Source organism: Macaca fascicularis, chromosome 3 (genome assembly GCF_037993035.2).
Source record: "Macaca fascicularis isolate 582-1 chromosome 3, T2T-MFA8v1.1".
In the NCBI taxonomy this organism is placed as follows: domain Eukaryota; kingdom Metazoa; phylum Chordata; class Mammalia; order Primates; family Cercopithecidae; genus Macaca; species Macaca fascicularis.
Genome location: NC_088377.1, coordinates 191088631 through 191113110, shown reverse-complemented (window position 1 = coordinate 191113110; position 24480 = coordinate 191088631). Strand labels below are relative to the sequence as shown.

Here is a 24480-nt window from a genome sequence, read left to right as displayed (position 1 = left end):
GTTGATTCTGTTTTTCTCACTGTTACAAAGTGTTATGATAAACATCTCTGTGTATTTGTGCACTTCTGTGTGTTTCAGTAAGACGGATACTGAGAAGTGGGATTGCCAGGTAAACAGGATGCACATTTACAGTTTTATGGCTACTGCCTGGTACACTCCAGAAGGCTGAGCCAGTTGATATTTCTGCAAGGGTATGTGAAAGTACCACTTCATACCCTGGCCTGAGCTGATGTTCTTCTATTTTAAATGTTAGTCTTTTTTATAGGTAAAAAATGCTACCTCATTTATTTTATTTTTTATTTATTTATTATTTTTTGAGACAGAGTCTTGCTCTGTCGCCCAGGCTGGAGTGCAGTGGCGCGATCTCAGCTCACTGCAAGCTCTGCCTCCTAGGTTCACGCCATTCTCCTGCCTCAGCCTCCCGAGCAGCTGGGACTACAGGTGCCTACCACCATGCCCGGCTAATTTTTTTTTTTTTGTATTTTTAGTAGACATGGGATTTCACCATGTTAGTCAGGATGGTCTTGATCTCCTGACCTCATGATCCGCCTGCCTCGGCCTCCCAAAGTGCTGGGATTACAGGCGTGAGCCACGTGCCTGGCCTACTTCATTTATTTGAATATGTATTCTTTGATGATTAGTGAACTTGTGCATCTTTTTATATATTTATTGGCCATTCATATTTCTTCTACGATTTACCTATTTATAACTTTGCAATTTTACTAGTTATAGAAGTTCTTTATGTATAACTATGGATATTAACCCTTTGCCATATGACAAACATGTATATATATATGTATAACATTTCCTCTAAGTTTCTTCATCTTTTAACTTTATTTCCAAAGAACTGCGAACTCATTTTATGTAAGAAAATCTTTTGATATTTTATTTTATGGCTTTTAGATTTTTATCAGGATTAGTTTTTTGCTTTTTTTCTTTTTTTGAGACAGAGTTTCACTCTTGTTGCCCAGGCTGGAGTGCAGTGGTGAGATCTCGGCTCACTGCAACCTCTTCCTCTCAGGTTCAAGTGATTCTCCTGCCTCAGCCTCCCGAGTAGCTGGGATTACAGGCGTCCGCTACCACGCCTGGCTAATTTTTTGTAATTTTAGTAGAGACGGGGTTTCACCAGGTTGGCCAGGCTGGTCCCAAACTCCTGACCTCAGGTGATCCACCTGCCTCAGCTTCCCAATGTGCTGGGATTACAGGTGTGAGCCACTGTACCTGGCCAGGATTAGTTTTTTACCTTACAAAATTTCAAATATCTTCTGCCTTTGTAATGAAAACCTGGGCAGGTTTTGACCACCTCTGAGCAACATGATCTACACACACACACACACACACACACACACACAGACACACACACACACACACCTCTCTTCGGAAAAGGTGGGGAGGCTTGGTGGTTTTCCATTATGGTCTTCAGTCGAGGAGCTGCTCCTGAAATCACGTGCCCACAGAAGATACAACAACATCCAGTGCAACCTCATCCCAGAGCATATTTTTTCCCTTTCTTCTGTCCAGACTATGCAATTTCCAAACCAGACCTCATGTCACAGATGGAACGCGGGGAGCGGCCCACCATGCAGGAGCAGGAAGACTCTGAGGAGGGTGAGACGCCGACAGATCCCAGTGCTGGTGAGTGGCTAAGGGTGATCCACAGCTCTGCATTCTAGATCTTTCACCAGTCAGGAAGCCCCAGCATGAGTCGGCACAATCCAAGGTAGGCCCTGCCGGGATATGTTAGGAGGAAGGAGGCCCACAGGTGCCAGGACCTCCTTTGGAGCGCCATGATCACCAGTAGCCTAACTTGTTGATTAATGGGAATGCCGTGAATTTTTTGACATGACCAAGTGTCATCTCACTCTCTGTAGGAAATAAAGCGAGAAACTCAAAGAAAGGCAGTCACTTGTCAAGCAGTCATTAGTGCTTAAAATTCCTGGAACTTCCGAGAAAAGGACCACATCCATGAGTCCTGCAGGTAGTTAGTGGAGGGATAAGGGGCAGGCATGGACTTTATCGGGAACATCCTACACGCACAGCTTCAGTAGGACAGCATGTAGGTGGAGTCAGCAGATATGTGCCCAGTGAGACTGACCAGAGGCTGTGTGGCTCATGTGCACTCTCTGGTGTGAGGCTGTCTGTATCTGAGTACAGTTTTTCTGCTTACTGGTGATGGGATTTCAGTTACTAGATCTTTTTAGAGTCTCATCTATAAAATAGAACTGGCACTAATATCTAACCGTGGGGCCTGGCACAGTGATTGGCACGTAGCAGTGGCTCAGTAGACCAGCCGCTGTTGGTGTGCCTGGGGTCACCCCATTCACGGCGGCCGGCTCAGTGGCTCACACACTCATGCTGCAGGAGCTCTTGTGGTGCGTGGTTGCTCTTTGAAGCCCCTGTTTGGGAACTGCCCTTGGACTTGCATCACTTACCTCGACGGTCATCAGCGGAAGCTGATCCTGGTCCTTTGTGGGCAGGTGTGGCGTGTGAACATAGCTGAGTGTTACTGGCAGTTATGTCTGCTGAAAGAGGATGATCCACCTGGAGAACTCTGTTTGGGGCCAACAGCCAGGTCTTGTTAGGAACTAATGTCATTGATTTGGGAACCTATCAGCTGGCTCTAAGCAGATGTTCTAGGAACATGGAGTAATGTCAGCCCCATGTGCTGAGTGGAAAGGTGACTTCTGGGAGAGACAGAACCCTGTAAAAATACAAGTGCTGGCATGTCCCAGAGAAATCCAGCAGCGTCACTTTCTATGAATTTGCCTAAAATTTAACTCGAGGGGAGGGGCTAACCCTGAGTTCATTCTGGCAGACAGAAAAGAGGAATTTAAAAGTCGATGAGGATGAGGTGTTGGTGACAGTGTGGCACATGGCAGGGTGAACTTTTGGTTGAGGAAAATCAGTCAGTACCGTAAAGGTTTGAGTGGCCACATCCAAAAACAAAGGTCAAGTAGGAATAGAGAGATTCTAGGTAGAAGAAATGAGAAAGAAGGGTTGGGAGGCAGAGAATGAGAAGTCAGGAGAGATGATTTGTGGTAAAAATCCTAAAATACAGTCTGCTGTCCCAGCAGGGACTTGCGGTTCAGGTGCAGCTCTCATAGAATTTTCTTGGAAGAGCTGGATGCAAGAGCATGGATCCCCTTTCTCTGTCTGCTTTTCACAGCCTCATCACAGATGGGCCTCTCACAGAATGGGGCCAGAATTGAAAAGCAAAATAACTCAAATCCATTCGGCCCTGGGCTGGGTTTGTTCTGGCACATGCACTTCCACAGGAGCTTCTGCTGGAATAGGCAGCCTCACAGAGGCCTCCTTGTGTGGCTGAAATGTGTCATTTGTTCCAGTCACCATCTCCAGCCCCTGGGAGTCTGCAGTGGGAGGACAGGGGAGGACATAGGCAGTGCTGCTCCACAGCGTGAGCTGCACACTCGCACCTCTGTGCTAAACCAAAGGCCCCGGCCTTGCCGTTGCAGGCTGGTTCTGCAAAACTGCAGGTATCAGAGCCCCTACACTCCAGTGGTAACATGTCCATCCAAGCACCTTCTCCCTTTGCAGAATGGCAGCAAATCCAGCCATGGGCCAGACCAAAAGTATGAGACCAAGGGGAAAAAGTCCAGAAAATTGAGACTTCTCATAATTCCAAATATACCAAACATGACAATTTTATGAATTGGCTGAGTAAATTCAGCAAATAAACTACCATTTAATGGTTGGGTTCCCAAGGGCAAAGAGATCCAAAGATGATTCGGATGTCAACCCTCCAAATACTCAGAACAGGGGCTCCCATTCATTCACAGCCCTGGAAGGGTGGCCTTGGAGGCTGGAGAAGCCAGGCACCATCTTCACCTAGCAAATTAGCAAAGAGTAAGGCGAACCAGAAAGCATGGCTGAAATCTGTGTGCTCAGACATTGCCACTCGGAGGGTTCATCATTTCAGTCTCTCGAGAAAGCAATTTGATGCTTTCTAGTCTTAAAAATATATACATATTTTTTTACTATATATGTGTGTGTGTGTGTGTGTATATATATATATTGTTTTGTTTTTGAGATGGAGCTTCACTTTGTTGCCCAGGCTGGAGTGCAGTGGCGTGCTCTCTGCTCACTGCAACCTCCACCTCCTGGTTCAAGCAATTCTCTTGTCTCAGCCTCCTGAGTAGCTGGGATTACAGGTGTGCACCACCACGCCCAACTAATTTTTGTACTTTTTTTTAGTAGAGACGAGGTTTCACCATGTTGGTCAGGCTGGTCTTGAACTCCTAACCTCAAGTGATCCACCTGCCTCAGCCTCCCAAAGTGCTGGGATTACAGGCACGAACCACTGCACCTGGCTTATTATTAAGTATATTTTAAATATTTTAAATGTTCTTACATTTGACCTAATAATTTACTTCCTGAGAGTCTAGCATGAAAAAGAATCCAAAATATAGATTAAGATGTACAAATACAAATCACAGTATAATAGACTATTACACACTAAAATCACATTTATGAAGAGTTTTGAAACCATAAGTTTCATTCGTATGTTTATTTAGTTCATCAGATCTCTTTGGTAGCAGGTACTGTGTCAAGAACTACATTAACCCTGAGGCCCTTGCCCTCAGACTTAACTCCTGTGGAGAGACTGACATTAACAACCAAAACACCCCCGATAGATGAAAGCACGGGCACCAGCTGTGACGGATGCAGAACATCCAGGACTGCAAGGCCCACGACAGGAAAGGTGCCCTTGAGTTTGGGAAGTCAGAAAGGCCTCTTTGAGGACATGGGATTTCTAGTGGAAACCTGAAGGCCAAGTAGGGTTCTGGTTGCTCCGTGGAGGACTAACTGAAGGGAGGATGGTCTGGAAGCTAGGAGACCACTTGGAGGTTCTTTCTGTCTTCCAGGTAGGAAACCTTGGCATCACCCTGAGAGAGAAGTGGCTGTTGTCAAGATATACTTTGGCAGTGGACTAGGAAGGACTTAGGGATTGGTGGGTGTTGAATAGGAGGGATGGGGAGGTGCTAAGGATGGCTCCTAGGCCTCTGGCTTAAGTAAGAATAGAGGGAGGGTAATGTAAGGTTCAGATTTGGAGAAACACTGAGAATTCCGTTTTGAACACATTAGGTTTGAGATCCCTGTGAGACATCAAAGAGCAGGTGTTGAGAAGGCAGCTGAATAAAGGAGTCTGGAGTTCAGAGCAGAGGTCTGAGCTGGAGACATCTGGCCTTGGCACATTTGGACATTTGGTGTCGGCAGCATAGATACATTGGGTTGCTCAGTCTGTAGAGGGGGAAGAGAGGAGAACACAAGCCATGCCCTGCAGAACCCTGGGTTTTGGGGCAGATTCGGGAATTTGGAATATGTTGTTCACGATGGGGCCCAAGTGTTAGTATTTTTTAGCTTCCAAGGTGATTTTCATGTGCAGCCAGGGTTGAAAACCACTGTTGTAGGATTTGGAAAAAGAAGGAGGAGCCAGAGGAATCAAAGGAAACAGAAAGAGTGGCCAGAAAGGTAGCAGGAAAATTAGGATAGTGCCCTGTTGGGTATTTCTAGAGAAGAATGTTTCCAGAAGGAGAGAGTATGCCCAACAGTGTTGTATTCTGCTGTGTGGTTTAGGAATAGGAAGACTAAAAAGTGTCCATTGGATTGCAAGCTAAAAATCATCAGTGACCTTAGGAAGACTAATATTGGTAGCTTAGTGGAGGTGGCAGCCTGATAGTCAGTGGGTGAGGAGCGGGTGGGAGGCAGGGAAGTAGACATGGCACGTGCTGACAGTCATTTCAACAAGTGTAGCTGTGGGGGAGTGGAAATATGGGACAGTTGTGGGGATTCTTGTTTGCCTAAGGTGGGGATTGCTAAAGCCTGTTTGAAATGTTGATGGGAATGATCCAGTTGATAGGAGGATTAAGGATGTAGAAGTGTGAAAAGTAAATATAGTGAGGTCAGTGATGTAAGCAAAAGTAGGTTTAAAAAAACTGGATGGAAACATACCAAAGCCGTATTTCTCTATGTTTTGTAAAATGTTCTGATGTAAGCATATATTACTTCTTATTCAGTAAAAATATATTTTTTAAAACAGTATACAATGAAAGATTGAGTTCAACAGGGCAGATTGAACATGTATTTATTCCTACCTCCCAAATCCTTCTTTTTTTTTTTTTTTTTTTTGAGACGGAGTTTTGCTCTTGTTGCCCAGGCCGGAGTGCAATGGCACGATCTGCAACCTCCACCTCCAGGGTTCAAGTGATTCTCCCACCTCAGCCTCCCCAGTAGCTGGGATTTAAGGCATGCACCACCACGCCTGGCTAATTTTGTATTTTAGTAGAGATGGGGTTTATCCATGTTGGTCACGCTGGTCTTGAACTCCCGACCTCTGGTAATCTGCCCGCCTCGGCCTCCCAAAGTGCCGGGATTAGAGGCCACTGTGCCCGGCCTCCCAAATCCTTCTAAAATAAGAGTGAAGGAACTTTTAAAAAGAAAAGAGATACAGCAATGAAGTTTTTCAGCCCTGAAGCAAGTGGATAGATGTGGTAAGCTGAATCTGAAATTGGTACTGGGGAAAACTGAGAAGAAACTCAATTTGCACCCCCACACCTGCTTGGGGCTCAAGAGTTAATAGTACCAGAGACTCTAGAGATTCCTGGAAATAGGAATGAAGTGAGGCTAAACACAGACAGCTGGCTGAACATCTTTTAAATTGACCACTTAACACTCCCCTCAGCTCCCATTGCCTCCCTCAGTCCCTACTACAGGCATCTGCGTTTCTCTAGCCGTGTTATGTGACAGGCTTATTCTCTGGAGAGGGTGCAAAGGAGGCTTTCTGGACATGGGCACCAGGCACAGTTGAGGGTGGGGCACTACATCGGAAATGGGAAGAAGGAGACTTGACGTGCAGATATTGAGATCTGCAGACTTCTTCCCTAACTCGACTTCCAGAATGTTGCCAACACCCAGAATTAAACCCATCGGGCAGGATATTGGAAGAGCCTTATATGGAGACTTTTGGGACCAGGCCAAGAGGTTTCTGAGTAAAATGACTTGGCCAAAGCTCCCTATGGGCCAAGCAGAGACCCACACATAGTTAGCAAGCCCCACCCAAATGCATTCAGCTCTTTGTTCTCTTGAGTGTCCTCTTGTAAGTCTCCGTGGACAACCAAGAACCAGAAGACATTTGGGAAAAGTCTGTGGTGTACAGAGATGAATAAGTAAAGACATCAGAAAAAATATATTTAGAGGAACAGAGACCATGCAGAGAGGAAAAAAATGTATATATGAATACTTACATATAAAATCCTTAGATAAAATAAGTGAATGCATTCATGACACAAAAGTGTAATGCTTGTTTTTTTAAAAAAGAAGAGAAAGGAACTCTTGGAAATTAAAAATGTAATAGTACAAGTTAGAGACTCAGGAGCAGTGTTGGAGGATAAGCACACATCCCAGAAAATAAAGCTAAAAGATAAGAAAATAGGGAAATAATAAAAATAAAGGATGGAAGGAAATAGGGAAAGAATAAGAAAATTGAAGGATGGAAATCCAACATCCAGATAATAGGAATATCCAGAAAAAAAGAGTAGCAAAAACAGGTGGGAATTATCAACAAAATGATTCAAGAAAAATTCCCACCAATTAAAGCCATAATTTTGTAGATTGAAAGAGCCAGCTGCCCAGAGCACTGGAAGAAAATAGACCTACACTTTCAGCATGGACTTTCAGAGCAACTGAGAACAAAGGAAATCCTATGAGCTTCCAGAGAAGAGAAACAGAGTCATGCGAAGAAACAGGAATTAGAATGGCCTCAGACATTTGTAACCACATTGGGATCTAGAAGACAGTAGAGCAATGCCTTTCAAATTCCAAAGGAAAATATTTTCCAACTTATAATTCAATATCTAGCCAAACTCTTTCGATTAAATATGAGTGAAACTGAGACATTTTGAGATGTTCAAGTCTCCACAAATCCTTTATCAAACTGGGGGAGGTGCTTTGCCAAAATAAGGAAGTAAACCAAGAAGGAGGCATTACAAACGCCAACTTGAGAGAGAGGTGGAGGCACTCCAGGGGCATGGCCCAAGGGCATTCCGAGAGGCCAGCTGTGCACCTAGAGGCAGCCGGTTGTGTGGGGCACCTCCACAGGTCCCAGAAATTTGTCTTCAAGTAGATGAAATGGATAAACACCCAATATATTTGAATGTTTGGAGAGGAGAGTTAGCAAGGTAAGGTTGGGGGAGTTTGGGGCTGAGTTCATGATAATTAGTCGTAAGCTGGGCAAAAGAAAAAAGTGTCAGATCTAGGGAAGGCAAGAAGGTTTACAGGCACTGGAAGCACTCACTATACTACAGAGTTTTGTTATAAATAACATTGATATAATCTAGTGAGGTAAACATCCAGTATTGATCCAACTAAAATTACAACAAAACTGTATTGGCAGGATCAGTTCAGAGGAGACCTTCATCCCTTGGAAGTCAATGGATGATGCTTAAAATTGAAAACTCAAGGAGTAGCAATATAAGTGTGTTACTTAGAGTTATGGAGGTAAATGACCAAAGAATCAGCTGGAATCATTGAAGTGATTGCCTTGGGGAGCAGGAAATGGGGGTAGGTGAGTGGAAAAGAACTTTTTAAAAAATAAGTTCTGGGCTGGGTGTGGTGTCTCACACCTCTAATCCCAACAGTTTGGGAGGCCGAGGCAGGTGGATCACTTGAGGTCAGGAGTTCGAGACTAGCCTAGCCAACATGGTAAAACCCCATCTCTACTAAAAGGGCAAAAAAGAAAAAAATAGCTGGGCGTGGTGGCCCGTGCCTGTAATCCCAGCTACTCAGGAGGCTAAGGCAGGAGAATCACTTGAACCCAAGAGATGGAAGTTGCAGCCCCGTCTCAAAAAAAAAATTTTTTTCGAAGAACTGTTCAACTATGTTCAACTAGCCTGTGTGCATGTATAACTTTAAAAAAAAATTTTAATTTAAAAAAACCTAACAAAGTATAGCCATGAGAAGATTGGAAAGTCAGTGTCAACCAATATTTATTTGCTTTGAGCTGGTAGAGAGAGTTAATGTGGCAATACTGGTTTTTAATTTCACAAAGAAAAAGTACAGAGAGAAAGTCCCCGATAATATTCTCTCAAGAGTCAGCAGTTTATTCATTCCAGTTTTATGTGCATGTGATTACATACACATAGCCTTAATTATGTAGGTAATACATATACACATTATCATTGTAAAAAAGTCAGACAATATAGAAGTATTGGCAAGTTTCTTTTTTCAATAGTATATCATTGACATTTTTACATGTCACAATATATAAATTTGTCATATTCTTTTTCATAGCCGACAGTAGTATTCTGTGTATTGATTTCATAATTTGTTTAAATACTGTCCCATTAATGTGCATTTAGGCTGTTCACAAGTTTCAGTGCTTCAGTAAAGATTATTATAAATAGATCTTCATGCACTTGTCAGGAACTTATTTAGAAATGGATTTTCTGGGTCAAAGGATATACCCACTTAAAAATTTAATAGATCCTGGCAAATCCCTTCAAATCACTTGTGCCAATTTACATGCCTTCATCCATCTAAGCATGAGAATGTTTGTTTCTATACACTCTTACCAGTAACAGGTATTATTTATCTTTTTCTCATTTGCCAAAGTAGTAAGTAGAAAAAACACAATATGTGGATGAAAATACTTTCTTTTTTTTTTTTTTTTTTTTTTTTTTTTTTTGAGACGGAGTCTTGCTGTGTCTCCCAGGCTGGAGTGCAGTGGCGTGATCTCGGCTCACTGCAAGCTCCGCCTCCCGGGTTCACGCCATTCTCCCGCCTCAGCCTCCCAAGTAGCTGAGACTACAGGCGCCCGCCACCACGCCCGGCTAGTTTTTTGTATTTTTAGTAGAGACGGGGTTTCACCATGTTAGCCAGGATAGTCTCGATCTCCTGACCTCGTGATCCACCCGCCTCGGCCTCCCAAAGTGCTGGGATTACAGGCTTGAGCCACCACGCCCGGCGAAAATACTTTCTATAAGGGTGATGTTGAGCATATTTTCATACCTTTATTGATTACTATTATCTCTTACTACTCTGTGAATAATCTTTTTTGTTACTCTTTTGGATTATTCATCTTTTTATTGATTTGTAAAAAGCTTTTAAAATATTAAGGATATTAGCCCTTGCCTAACAGTATGTATATGAATACTTTCCCCAGTTTGTGGTTTACTTTTTTTTTTTTTTTTTTTTTTGAGACAGAGGCTCACTTTATTGCCCAGGCTGGAATGCAGTGGCACTATCTCAGCTCACTGCAACCTCCACCTTCCAGGTTCAGGCTATTCTCCTACCCCAGCCTCCCGAGTATCTGGGGTTACAGGCGCCCACAACCATGCACAGCTAATTTTTTTGTATTTTTAGTAGAGACGGAGTTTCACCATTTTGGCCAGGCTGGTTTCAAACTCCTGACCTCCAGTGATCTGCCTACCTTGGCCTCCCAAAGTGCTAGGATTACAGGCGTGAGCCACCACGCCTGGCCTGTGGTTTACTTTTATATTTTGTGTGTGTATGTGTGTGTGTGTGTAATAGCAGTTTTTAACTTTTATGTATTCAAATTTATCAGTCTTTTTTTTTTTGAAACAGAGTCTCACTCTGGAGTGCAGTGGCGCAATCTCGGCTCACTGCAACCTCCGCCTCCCGGGTTCAAGTGATTCTCCTGCCTCAGCCTCCCGAGTAGCTGGGATCACCGGCCCCTGCCACCACGCCCAGCTCATTTTTGTATTTTTTAGTAGAGACGAGGTTTCGCCATGTTGGCCAGGCTGGTCTCGAACTCCTGACGTCAGGTGATCCACCCGCCTCAGCCTCCCAATCTGGGTTTCATATCAAATGTAGAAATATTTACTCAAGCTATTTTATTTAGTAAACACTGTGATCACAGATCTTAGGTCTGTGAGCATCTAAAAAAAAGCTATAAAAATTTTTGAAACACAAAATAAATTTTTTTTTTGCCCTAGAAAACAAAAAGAAAATTGCTAAGTCTAAGTAATTAAATGCTTATTTTAACTAAATGTCTAAAAATATGGCATTATATCAGTTTCAGTAACTAATAAATTCAGTCTTCGCAAATGTTTAATACATTTGAAAACAATTTATGGGATTTTTCCCCACTTCACAGGAGTTCTTATGAACACGAATTATTAAAAACCAATCACAGATTAAATAAGTTTCTTATAGCCAAATGATGGCAACAGCAAGCTACAAGAATCCTTTCAAAACAATTTATAGCAAAATTATAGTTGATAGGAGTTGGGCATGTTTAATATGCTTGGCACGAATTACCAAACGTCCTCCAGAAGGACTATCTGAAGTCCCATAGGGTTACAGATAGCCTGTTCCTCAGCTTAAAGTTGTAAAACTTAGGTGTGAATTTCTTATTTATACATAAATATTGTTGTTCATCAGGAGTTCGGTGTGAAATACGTGAAGTAGCTTTTTTCCCTTTCTAGTCAGGAAGCCAGTTGTCTCCATTCCTTTTAAACTTTTCCCCACTGGATTGAAATGTTACCTTTTTCATAAACTATATTCCCACAATGTGTGTGTCTTCGATTAATTTTTTAAATGGGAGAACAAATTCCTGCTTATAAATAAATGCAGCTTGGTTGTCAGTACTCTTTGAAAAGTTGTTTGGGGTGGGGAGACATTGTTGGTGGGAAACACTGGCGTTCTCTGCTATCTAGCAAGTGGAGGGGAGGGTCAAAGTGTGTACATACTGCCTGTTTTGAGGGAGAAAGAGTACGTGCCACAAAGAGGAGCAGGCGAATGCCTGGAGCTCAGGGAGGAGCACAGCTGTGTCCAGCTGAGAGCACTGAAGAGGCTTGATGGAATGGTGGACACTCAAGTTGGGTCTTGAAGTAGGGCCAGGTGTTGAAGGCACTAGTCTTCAAGCTGGGGTACCCATGCTTTTGAGGGGATAAGGGTACTCCCCAGGAGAGACATAATACAGATGTCTTTGAGGGCACAGTTTCCAGTTGTTAGTCCATCTCTTCTTGTCCAGCTGATCAGCCAAAAGCACACAATGCATGTGGTCCCTGAAATGTGGCTTCTCATCTACTCTCCCATTATTTAAAAAAAAAAAAAAAACAGGCTGCCAGGCATGGTGGCTCATGCCTGTAATCCTAGCACTGTGGGAGGCCGAGGTGGGAGGATCACTTGAGTCCAGGTGTTTGAGACCAACCTGGGCAACATAGGGAGACCTCATCTCTACAGAAACTTTAAAAATTAGCTGGGTATGGTAGCATATGCCTGTAGTCCCAGCTACTCTAGAGGCTGAGGTGGCAGGTGGTTTAAGCCAGGAGGTTGAGGCTGCAGTGAGCTATGATCTCACCACTGCACTCCAGCCTAGGCAACAGAGCAAGGCCTCATGTCTTAAAAAACAAAACAAAACAGGCACTTCCTGCCCATCTCCATCTTACTATAAAGCATTTCTCAGAGGCATAAAGCCCCCAGGTCACCAAACAGAGAGAATATTCAGAATTTTGGGATACATGTCCTGCAGCGCGTCACTCTGGGGCCTGGATGGCAAGTTCTCTTGCAGCTTAGGTTGTTTGCAATATTTTACCTTTAACAAAATTGAAAGAGAAACTAATCATGTTGTGAACTGATAGGTCATTAGAAACAGTTGTTTTGTTTTGTTTTGTTTTGTTTTTTGAAATGGAGTCTCGCTCTGTTGCCCAGGCTGGAGTGCAGTGGCGCCGTGTTGGCTTACTGCAAGCTCCGCCTCCTGGGTTCATGCCATTCTCCTGCCTCAGCCTCCCGAGTAGCTGGGACTACAGGTGCCCGCCACCACGCCCGGCCAGTTTTTTTGTATTTTTAGTAGAGATGGAGTTTCACAGTGTTCACCAGGATGGTCTCGATCTCCTGACCTCGTGATCCGCCCGCCTCGGCCTCCCAAAGTGCTGGGATTACAGGCGTGAGCCACCGCGCCTGGCCCTAGAAACAGTTTTTGATGATAATGTTGACCGTGTGATCTTTGTGGCATATAATTCAGAAGTTCAGAATTGAGTGACAGTTCCATAACAAAGCTGCTTCCAGCCCATCTACATATTTATGTAAATGAGGTTTCCCAATGTAAATGAGGTTTCATTTATAAAAATGAAACAGACAAATTGATTCTGAACTGTATATTCTACAATAAGAATATTGATTTCCAGATAAGTAAACTAATTGGGAAAAAATTCTATTCATCTTTATAAGATACATTTCCCAAAGTTTCTTTATTTTCTATCTTGGATAATTATTTATCATTCTGTAGTGATAATCACTAAGGATAACTTAAGCCAGGAAAAAAATGAACACTTAGAGACCTGTGGTTATTAGAAATGAAAGCAAAATTAAACCTTCAATTTACATACACATTTTTGTGGCAGAGTGGTAGATGAAGTGATCAGTAAAAGGCTTCTAAGCATACAAATATGTTCTATTAGGATAAAATTCTGTGGGCAAAGTGGGAATAGAAATAGAAGTTCAAGGTGAAAAGGAATGATATAAAAATTCCAGCTATCAAAGAAGAATTTGTTCATGTGTTTTTAAGTGAATAATGGTGGGTTTAAAATTGCTGGGGTTCTTAGATTCCATTGGCGACATTAAAGGGTGATGGAAGAGTTTATTTCAAAGTATCAATATTTACAATACTCCAGAAATTACATCTTTTGCAGTTACTGATGCATTTTATATATTTATTCAAAAAGATGCAAAGGAGTACATAGTTTTAAAAATTATTTTAAGGTGTAAGCAAGCAAAATATTTTAAGTAGTTTGTGAAGTCAGGGAAGAAGTTTTCCTGATGCTAGAGTCATGGTCATGGTCATGGTCATGTTTGTGGAGGGATCATAACGATTTAGCACAGAGACAAGGATTGAAGACAGAGGAGAAAAGGCACACAACTAATGGAGCAAAACTCCAGGGAGAAAGAAATGGGCAGGGCTAAGGAAACAAGCAGAGGATTTCAGTGATAGGAGGAGGGAAGAGAGACATTACTTTCCCTGAGATTGGAGAGAAAAGGGAGGTAAAGATGGTGACTCTGAGCCAGTGCAGGAAGTAGGGGATGGAGGTATAGATGAGTTTTTCTTTTCCTTTTCATAGAGAATAGGACACAGACATCTTTGGAGAGAGTGGGAGAGTCCCACAGTTCTGAGGGAATCGGGGTAAATGAGAACATTAGAGCTGCTTTATATTCCATCCACTTCCAAACCAGTTGAGTTGGTGAATCAGAGAGGCATTAAAGGAGTGCCACTCATCCGAAGGAATCCAGCTTATGTCATCTAGCACCCATTTTCAGCCTGATGAGTTTGTCTGATTTCTTAGTAAGGGAATGAATGGATTTGGCAGAGGAGCAGGAGGAGCCTCAGGAGGGCAGGACTGAGGCTGCTTGGTTCATTTATCTCCTGGTTTCTTTTCTCTTTTTCTCACAGCACTTGTCACCTTCTAACATCCAATGTAATTTATTTATTGTGTCTACCACCTTATGTAAGGTCCATGTTTTTTTCACTGATATATCAAAAGCCGTTAGACCACATGACATGTAGTTGGTGCTCAGTAGATATCTGCTAGTAAACATTCAATGAATGAATGAATATGTTTGTACATGACATATTCTATTGTTACTGCAGTAAACTTAACCATAGCAAAAGTCTGGGGAAAAAAGCCAATGTTCTTCTATTAGGGAAAGAATGAATAAGCTACGGTATTATCCTGACCATGGAATATATACAGCATTTTTAACAATGTATTAGCACTGTAGAAATTGGCTTGAGGCCAGGTGTGGTGGCTCCTGCCTGTAATTCCAGCACTTTGGGAGGCTGAGGTGGGCAGATCACTTGAGGCCATGAGTTCGAGACCACCTTGGCTAACATAGTAAAACCCCATCACTACTAAAAATACAAAAAATTAGCTGGGTGTGGTAGTGCATGCCTGCAATCCCAGCTACCTGGGAGGCTGAAGCACAAGAATCACTTGAACCTGGGAGGTAGAGGTTACAGTGAGCTGAGATCATGCCACTGCACTTTAGCCTGGGCAACAGAGGGAGACTCTGTCTCAAAAAAAAAAAAAAAAAAAAAGTGAGGAGACTTATGCCTGTAATCCCAGCACTTTGGGAGGCTGAGGCAGGCCGATCATGAGGTCAGGAGTTCTAGACCAGCCTGACCAACATGGTGAAACCCTGTCTCTACTAAAAATGCAAAAAATTAGCCAGGCGTGGTGGCAGGTGCCTGTGATCCCAGCTACTCGGGAGGCTGAGGCAGGAGAATCGCTTGAAGCAGGGAGGCGCAGCTTGCAGTGAGTCGAGACTGCGCCATTGTACTCCAGCCTGGGCGACAGAGTGAGACTCCAAATAAAAAAAAAAAAAAAAGAAAGAAATTGAAGGGATTTCTACAAGATATTTGAGTAGAGGAACACAGAGGAGGCCAATAGTGACAGAAAAATAAATAAATAAATAAACGTGTATGTGGCTTATTCATAAGCACAGAGAAAAGTCCTGGTAAATTATAGGAGTTACCTGGGAAGTCATAACGGTGAAATGGGAAGAGAGGGAAGGGGAAGGCAAATTAGACAGAAAAAAATACTGCACTAAAACCCAAAAATGTGTTATAATCCCATTTATGTAAAATGACACCTATGTATGTAATGGTACATTTGAAATTAGTCTACAGACCTATAGGCAAGCTTAAAAACATAAATTTCAGGGTAGTGTATAATAGGATGCTATTTAACTAAAAACAAACTCAAATGCCCCTGGTGTACATGCATACGTGCTTGGGAATGTGAGTCTGTTTTTTGGACACCTCAGGGTATGGGGCCGAGGGGTGGGAGTAGTCAGGAGATGGCCTTTTCTTCATCAACCTGATTGTGAGTGAGCAGATGAGAGAGAAACTGTGTTAACTGTACCAGTTGGCTGGTCTGACTGAGAAAAGGAATGGGCATCTCTTTAAAATAAACCCTGGCTGGGCACAGTGGCTTATTTATGCCTGTCATCCCAGCATTTTGGGAGGATCACTTAAGCCCAGGAGTTCAAGGCTGCAGTGAGCTATGATCGTGCCACTGCACTCGAGCCTGGGTGATAGAGTGAGATCTTTGTCTATTGAAAAAATAAGACTAATAATAAACCCTGACAATGCTGAATTTTTTTTAAATTATGGTGCTCATGGCAAACAAACTTTGCATCTATTTTAACTTGACTACAGTTTGTATTGGTATTCAAAGCTACAAGGTGTCCAGAAAATTCTGTGTCTACTCATTTCCAACTCAATATTACATTTCTTCAGGGTCTCTAAGATAAGACTTATTGAGATGTAAATTGTAGGGCTGCAGAAACCTGGGCAGTTGGCATGAACATTCTGGGTTCTTTTCTTCTCACCCCTGCCCACCCTCTCTCAGCACATGACGGGATCGTGATTAAGATCGAGGTACAGACCAACGACGAGGGCTCAGAAAGTTTGGAGACACCTGAGCCCCTGATGGGACAGGTGGAAGAGCACGGCTTTCAGGACTCAGAGCTGGGTGACCCCTGTGGGGAACAGCCAGACCTGGACATGCAGGAGCCAGAGAACACGCTGGAGGAGTCCACGGAAGGCTCCAGCGAGTTCAGCGAACTGAAGCAGATGCTGGTGCAGCAGAGGAACTGCACGGGTGAGTGCTGGGTGGGGAGGGCCAGAGAAGTGTTGCCATGAGGCCTTCCAGAGGGCCGCTGCCCCCTGGGACAGCTGTGGTTCCTTCAGAGAGGTAGCTGGACACTGATGGGGCAACAGGTGGGAAAGAATTACCAAGCACGGCCTCGGGTCTAGGCTTCGTGACGCAGGACTTGTAAGAACCCATCTCCAACCCAGGAAAGAAGTGGTTACCTCTAAAGACTGGTTCAGGCAAGAATGAAAGGGATCTCAGAGCTCACCTCTCCCACCCCTCATTTTACAGGCAGAGGTTAAATAGATTGGACAAGGCCACACAGAGAGTGGCAAAGCCAGAACTCTCCCAACGTGTCCTTGATCATCTCATATCACCCTAGAAGCCTCAACTACCTTGAAGATTTCAGCCCTGGAGAGCATGGTTTTCAAATAATGATAGCACTGCCATTCTGTGTTCGAACCTAGTCTTCATTTTTGTTTAATTATAAAACTTTATCACCGTGCTGCTCACTCTTGCTCCTTCTGAGTTCAAGAACAGTAAGGCACTGGGGCTCATGGTGGCCTGATCCCAGGACATCTTTTGTGATGGATTTTCTGATGCTGAGCCATCCTGGCAGGCCCAGGAAAAGCCCTACTTGATCATCATGATGTATTTTTTGAAATCACTATTGGACTTAGGTAATAAATATTTTACTCAAGTTAGACAACTGTATTCATAAATGAAATGAACGTTTTCTTGAATTATTCTCATCTAATTTTGGAAACAGTATCATACTGGATGTATCAGATGAACTGGGCAGCTTTTGCTCTTGTTCTGTATTCTGAAAAAAAATAGGAATTGAGTGTGTTCCTTGAAAAACTGGTAGAACCCACTTGGACTTTTGTTTTTGTCTGGATGTTTTGTTTATGTGTAAGTCATTCACCATTACATGTTTGTATAACACTTTTATATTTAGAAATATATCCACATCCATTTCTGGTTTTAAAAGTATTATATTGATGTAAACTGCTTAAAAATTATCTGTAGATAATTCCTCCATAATTTGCATTTTATTAATGACCATTCCTCTTGGTCAAAAGATATGGATCTAGGCCCAGAGCAGTGACTCACACCTGTAATCCCAGCACTTTGGGAAGCAAAGGCAGGAGGATTGCTTGAGCCCAGGAGTTCATGGCCAGCTCAGGCAACACAGGGAGACCCCATCTCTACAAAAAATTTAAAATTTAGCCGGGAATGGTGGTGCATGCCTGCAGTCCCAGCTCCTTGGGAGGCTGAGGTGGAAGGATTGGTTGAAGCTGAGAGGCTGAGGCTGCAGTGAGCCATGATTGTATTGCTGCACTCCAGCCCGGGTGACAGAGCAAGACACTGTCTCAAAAATATGTACATATATGGATCTGCCACCTGATTTTTAAGTAACTCCATGGTATTTCAGAAGTGTTTTTGACATACCATGTTGTCTTTCATAAAAGGACAGTGAAAAGACATAAGGTAGATTCTGAGTATATGCTAAATTGGGACCATCATTGTATAAATTCAGTTGCCTTTTGAGCAGTCCCCATCAATTGTAGTAGAACTTTAGAAAACTACTAAACAGTAGTTTGTGGAATTGTGAGTCTTGAGTTTTAGGGCCAAATGTTTGGTGTTTATCATTCCATTAAGAAAAAAGCACCTTTGGCCAGGCGCGGTGGCTCCTGCCTATAATCCCAGCACTTTGGGAGGCTGTGGCGGGTGGATCATTTGAGGTCAGGAATTCGAGACTGGCCTGTCCAATATAGTGAAACCCCATCTCTACTAAAAATACAAAAATTAGCTGGGCATGGTAGCGGGCGCCTGTAATCCCAGCTACTTGGGAGGCTGAGGCACGAGAATGACTTGAACCCAGGAGGCAGAGGTTGCAGTGAGCCAAGATCATGCCACTGCACTCCAGCCTGAGCGACAGAGCCAGACTCAAAAATAAATTAAAAAAAAAAAAAAAAAAAGATAAAAAGAAATAAGCACCTTTGGTCCTCAAGGAGAGTTTAGCCCTTCTCAGGATCTATTTTCCCCTTTGCCTTTCAGAGATACTCAGTATTTTCGGGATAAACACCAGGGCAACTAGTTACCACACTCTGCAGCTGCCTGCTCTTGATCTTTTAGGCATCGTGCTCCAAGGATGTTCTGGGGCACTTCTTGCTGAGAATCCTAACACTACTGAGGCAGCCTTGACTCAGCACATCTGTGTCCTAATTTTACCACTGTAGTTCACTGGCTGTAGAGGAGGACAAGGAAGTGCTAAGGAAGACAGGGAGTCACTAGCAACTTTACAAGACGTTGGCTGGGTCACGAACATTGCTAGCTTCAGTCCCTGTTACTTGAGGAGGTAGACCAGATGGGTCCCAACCTGCAAGCTCCGGAAAGGCCTAGGACTTCATTTTCTTTTTTTTTTTTTTTTTTTTTTTGAGATGGAGTCTTGCTCTGTCACCCAGGCTGGAGTGCAGTGGCCGGATCTCAGCTCACTGCAAGCTCCGCCTCCCGGGTTTACGCCATTCTCCTGCCTCAGCCTCCCGAGTAGCTGGGACTACAGGCGCCCGCCACCTCGCCCGGCTAGTTTTTTTGTATTTTTTAGTAGAGACGGGGTTTCACCGTGTTAGCCGGGATCGTCTCTCGATCTCCTGGCCTCGTGATCCGCCCGTCTCGGCCTCCCAAAGTGCTGGGATTACAGGCTTGAGCCACTGCGCCCGGCCGGACTTCATTTTCTATTTGGAAACATCACTTGGTATCTCTGAGCTTGGATGACCCATCTGTAAAATGGGGAGAATTCTTGCTTGACTTGCCCTATAATAAGATATTGTGCTCATGAAAAGAAGACAGGTATGAGTGCTCTGAAAAGGTCTTGTTGGTTTGTTTTTAATTATTCTGCACACACAGACTTTTTGTCTTCGTCACAGATGGGTTCAGAGAAGTAAGTGACTTTCTCATGTCACACAAAGCTGGTGACTAAAAATAGAACTCACCAGTTAGTGCCAAATAAGTACAAGCCACTTGAGAAAACTCAAACAGGAGTCGGGAGCCACTTCTTTCCTCTGAAACTTACATTATCATAAAGGACCAGGCTAGAGCGTCGAGGGGGCATCCCTGGGTGGGGCGTACACTGCCTGCAGCTGATCCAGATTCAAGGGTGGTGGAGTCTGACTGTGCCAGTGCATCTTCCACCCATGAGAGGCTGCAGAAGGCTGGGTTCCTGATTCCTAGGGTGGGCACCAGTGAGTACTGTGGGCTCCAAGGAGGGGTGGAGTGCTGTAGGTTTTGATCATCAAGGCAGACGTGGAGAGGAGAGGGAAATTTCTGGAGGAAGGTGAGGAAAGGCACCAAGAGGAGAAATCTCCCAGTGGATTAGGAAAGAAGTGGGCTGGTCTGAGCAGAGTTCAGGCAGAGATGTCCTCAGAGGGGCAAAGACTGAGAACCTTAGAGGAGTGGAGACCCTTTGGTACAGCTGGTAGAAACCCAACCTTTAAGTAGCCTAATGGAAAAAGGGGTGTGCATCACTCATATAATTAGAGAATCGTGAGTATTCCAGCATCAGGCATGGCTGGATCCAGGTGTTCCCACATCGGCTCTGTGTACTGGTTTCCTTCTTTCCTGCTGGGTCCGGCTCTACCAGCAGTTTCGCATCATAACCAACAGGAAGCGATTTCCCGTGCGGTCCTCCGTATAAAATCCAAGAACTCTTTTTAGCCCCTTTTAAGTCTGGACTCATTCCTGAACCAAACAGCAAGGCCAGCCTGGGTTACGCATCCACCTCGTTGTGGGAGGGGAGCAGACCAGGGGCCGCAGAGAGAGGAGAATTTTCCCAAAAGAAGGAATTTGGGCCAATAATGCAATGTTTTGGTGAGGGTTAAGCAATGCTGTACCTCCATCCAGGTAGGCTAGGGGCGCCAGGCAACAGCTAACGACTTTCTCTCTCTGTCCCTGGAGCAGAAGGGATCGTGATCAAGACAGAGGAACAAGATGAGGAGGAAGAGGAGGAGGAGGAGGATGAGCTGCCGCAGCACTTGCAATCCCTTGGGCAGCTGTCCGGGAGATACGAGGCCAGTATGTACCAGACCCCGCTGCCCGGGGAGATGTCCCCCGAGGGCGAGGAGAGCCCCCCGCCTCTGCAGCTAGGAAACCCTGCAGTGAAAAGGCTGGCACCCTCCATGCACGGTGAGCGGCACCTGAGCGAGAACCGTGGGGCCTCGAGCCAGCAGCAGCGGAACCGGCGCGGCGAGCGGCCCTTCACCTGCATGGAGTGCGGCAAGAGCTTCCGCCTGAAAATCAACCTCATCATCCACCAGCGCAACCACATCAAGGAGGGGCCCTACGAGTGCGCCGAGTGCGAGATCAGCTTCCGGCACAAGCAACAGCTCACGCTGCACCAGCGCATCCACCGCGTGCGCGGAGGCTGCGTCTCACCCGAACGCGGGCCCACGTTCAACCCCAAGCACGCGCTCAAGCCACGCCCCAAGTCACCCAGCTCGGGCAGCGGCGGCAGTGGCCCCAAGCCCTACAAGTGCCCCGAGTGCGACAGCAGCTTCAGCCACAAGTCCAGCCTGACCAAACACCAGATCACGCACACGGGCGAGCGGCCCTACACGTGCCCCGAGTGCAAGAAGAGCTTCCGCCTGCACATCAGCCTGGTGATCCACCAGCGCGTGCATGCGGGCAAGCATGAGGTCTCCTTCATCTGCAGCCTGTGCGGCAAGAGCTTCAGCCGCCCTTCGCACCTGCTGCGCCACCAGCGGACTCACACGGGCGAGCGGCCCTTCAAGTGCCCCGAGTGCGAGAAGAGCTTCAGTGAGAAGTCCAAGCTCACCAACCACTGCCGTGTGCACTCGCGTGAGCGGCCACATGCCTGCCCCGAATGCGGCAAGAGCTTCATCCGCAAGCACCACCTCCTGGAGCACCGGCGCATCCACACAGGCGAGCGGCCCTACCACTGCGCCGAGTGCGGCAAGCGCTTCACGCAGAAGCACCATCTGCTGGAGCACCAGCGTGCGCACACGGGCGAGCGGCCCTACCCCTGCACGCACTGCGCCAAGTGCTTCCGCTACAAGCAGTCGCTCAAGTACCACCTGCGGACCCACACGGGCGAGTGAGCGCGCGCCCCGCCACCGCTGCCCGGCCAGGTGCGCGGGCCGAGCCCCCCTCGGACACCGCCAGGCCCGAGCCCGGCGGGCGGGGGCGGGGCGCCCCCCAGCCCCTTTGCCGTGAGCTCCCCTCTCCTTTCGTCCCTCCTCCCAAGGACATGGGGGCAGTGAGACCAGGTCCCTTGCTGCCGCGTTTCCCCCGGGCCCCAGGGGGGAGGGCGCGGACCTGGGGAACCCTTTCGGGATGTTAATTTCCTTGACAATAAAATGGATGAAACCAATCAGCACGGGGGGCGTGATTTGGCCGCCGGCCACTCAGAGGGGCGGTGTAGGGCCCATCTAGTTGGGGATAGAACTTTATAATTACCTTTTGGATACTGTGGTTCTATTTGATAATAATAGAGTAATTTTTAAAAGACGAGCGTTTCCTGTTTGCCGTTTTTGTTTGGTTTGAAGGGGAGGGTTTGAGAAGGCCCGAGGGACATATGGTAGTGTCAGTTGACAGGTTCTGTTGGGACCCTTTTTTGTGTGCCTTCTCCATTTGGGTGGTAAAGGAGACGCTGATCCCGCTGGTTCTGAAATGGAGAAGGAGAGGCAGGACTGACGTCTAAGGGACCACGGGAATCCCTAGACCTTCGCTTCTGCCCTGGAGTCCGCGAGGATGCTGGGAGCTCAGGACGTAATAGGTCCCAGTTGACTAGCATGATCAACGAGAGTGACGGTCAGGTTTGGAATGAGCTGGAGTCCTGTAGCAAAAGCTGGGCGCTTCCCTCAGTGCCCAGGCGTTCCTGCCTAGCTTGAAATGCAGCTGGCTGAGGAGTAAGGTGGCGGGAGGGAAGCCTAGGGAAGAGGTGCAGAGGCCCCTGGTGCCAATCTTTGCGGAAGCCACAAAAGGCACCAGTCAGAACATTTTTTATTTGAATGTTGCACCAAAGCTACTCTGGACTTGCTGAATGCACTAACGAATCCTGGTTTCTCTAGGTATTCATTCATTTCCCATCTGCCTACAGCTCTCTCTTATAGAAAGAGAAACTGCAGGCATACTACATTGCCCACAGAGCGATTTACTCTGCTGATGGGTTTGGCAGTGGCCCAGAGAGAATTCAGGCCATTCGAAGGGACAATTCACGGAGGCTAGCAGAGTGCGCAGCTCAGTCTCGCACACTGAGGAAGCTGGGCTGAAAGCGGAGAGACTGGCCTGAGAGGAGAGCACTGCTGAAGCCAGGCCTGTCAAGTTGTGACAAGATACTTGAAGGGGGTTTGCAAAAGGGGATTTGGAGGAGGAAGGTGATACACTCTTGACTTTCAGGGGACCATAGAGATCATCAACTCCCTCTTCTTTGTATAAAGAATTCGTAAGCTAAGCACAGAAAGGGGAAGTGATAGCACAAGATCTCACATGTGAAGCTTCTCCATTTAGACTGAATTTCTAAGTCGATGGTAGGACATAGGGATGGTGGCCAGAGGAGGGAGCAGAGGTCTGGGCTGGTGTGAAGGTCTGAGGGGCAGTTTCCACCAAGACCTCAAGCATCAGCTGCGGGGCTGGTGCAGATACATGGGCAGGTAGTTCCGGTAGTGTGCAGCCAGCTTCACCAGTTGCCAGGCAGAGGGCGCCTGCAGGAGGACAGCTTCCCCCAGCAGGTGGAATCTGAGCTGGGCCTACGGGATGGGGAGGATTTCCATAGATGAGAAAAATGAGGAAAGCTTTCTTGGTGGGGGTGGTCATAAAAGGAAAAGTGAGGAGAGTAGGCTGCATGTAAGATCAGGAGCAGTGATGAATTAAACCTGAGCTGGAGGAAAGGGCCTTTCTAGGAGAAACAGGGCCAAATGTTGGTTTGGAGTAGACCAGGGGTGCAGAGAGGATCTAAAACTGCAAGGCTGCAGACTTTGAATTGGATCTTGTAGGAAAAACCATTGAAGATTGCTGAGTAGGAGAGAGAGATGATGCAAATAGCTATCCAAGGACTGAATCTGGTAGAAGGCAAAGAAACCTAACAGTCAGGTGTGGGAGAACCAGCTCTCTTCCACGGACAGGTTGCAGATAGCAGAACCCGTGGGTGGAGGTTGAAGGGATGGCAGGGGAAATGGTTCTTTTGAACATGAGGATATTTGAAGTCTCAAAGACTTGTTAGTGGAGGAATTTGGGGAGGTATTTGGTAGAGGGCTGTTGCTGCCCTAAATTTTTACTAGCTCGAATTGGAGGACTGAAGAGGGCTTGAAACGTCCAGCTTGATTGGAGACTGAGGTGGAGTGCGGTAGAATCCATGTGGGAGACTCAAAGAGGAACTTCATTTGTTACATGAAGTTAGCAGGACATTATGGGGTCAAATGGGAATGGTGCTTGAGAGGCTTTCTTTTCCTAGGAAATCTGGGTGGTTTTTGTTTTGTTTTGCTTGTTTTCTGAGACAGGGTCTTGCACTGTCACCTAGGCTGGCATGTGGTAGCACGATCATGGTCACTCTGACCTCAACCTCTTAGGCTCAAACAGTCCTCCTGCCTCAGCCTCTCGAGTAGCTGGGGGACTACAGGTGTGCACCACCACATCCAGCTATTTTTTTTTAACTTTTTTGGAGATGGGGGAGTCTTTCTGTGTTGCCCAGGCTGGTCTCAAACTCCTGGCCTCAAGCCATCTTCCCACCTTAGCCTCCCAAAGTGCTGGGATTACAGGTATGAGCCACTGATCCCATCTGAAATTTGTTTTTTAAAGAGATTAAACCAAATATAGTCAAAGATTGGTATTTCTT

The 24480-nt window shown here is 45.6% G+C and overlaps 1 protein-coding gene across 3 annotated transcripts in view; it reads left to right on the top strand.

Moving 5' to 3' along the window:
- Nucleotides 1–22017, top strand: part of ZNF777 (zinc finger protein 777) — a 30441-nt gene extending 8424 nt beyond the window's left edge. For all 3 annotated transcript variants that reach the window (XM_045388172.2, XM_045388171.3, XM_065542726.2), the window contains exons 4-6: nt 1522–1635; nt 16386–16637; nt 20589–22017. In XM_045388172.2, coding sequence (XP_045244107.2) covers nt 1522–1635; nt 16386–16637; nt 20589–21745 — 1523 coding nt within the window. In that variant the 3' untranslated portion in view covers nt 21746–22017. The remainder of the gene's footprint in view (nt 1–1521; nt 1636–16385; nt 16638–20588) is intronic.
- The last annotated feature ends 2463 nt before the right edge of the window (nt 22018–24480 follow it).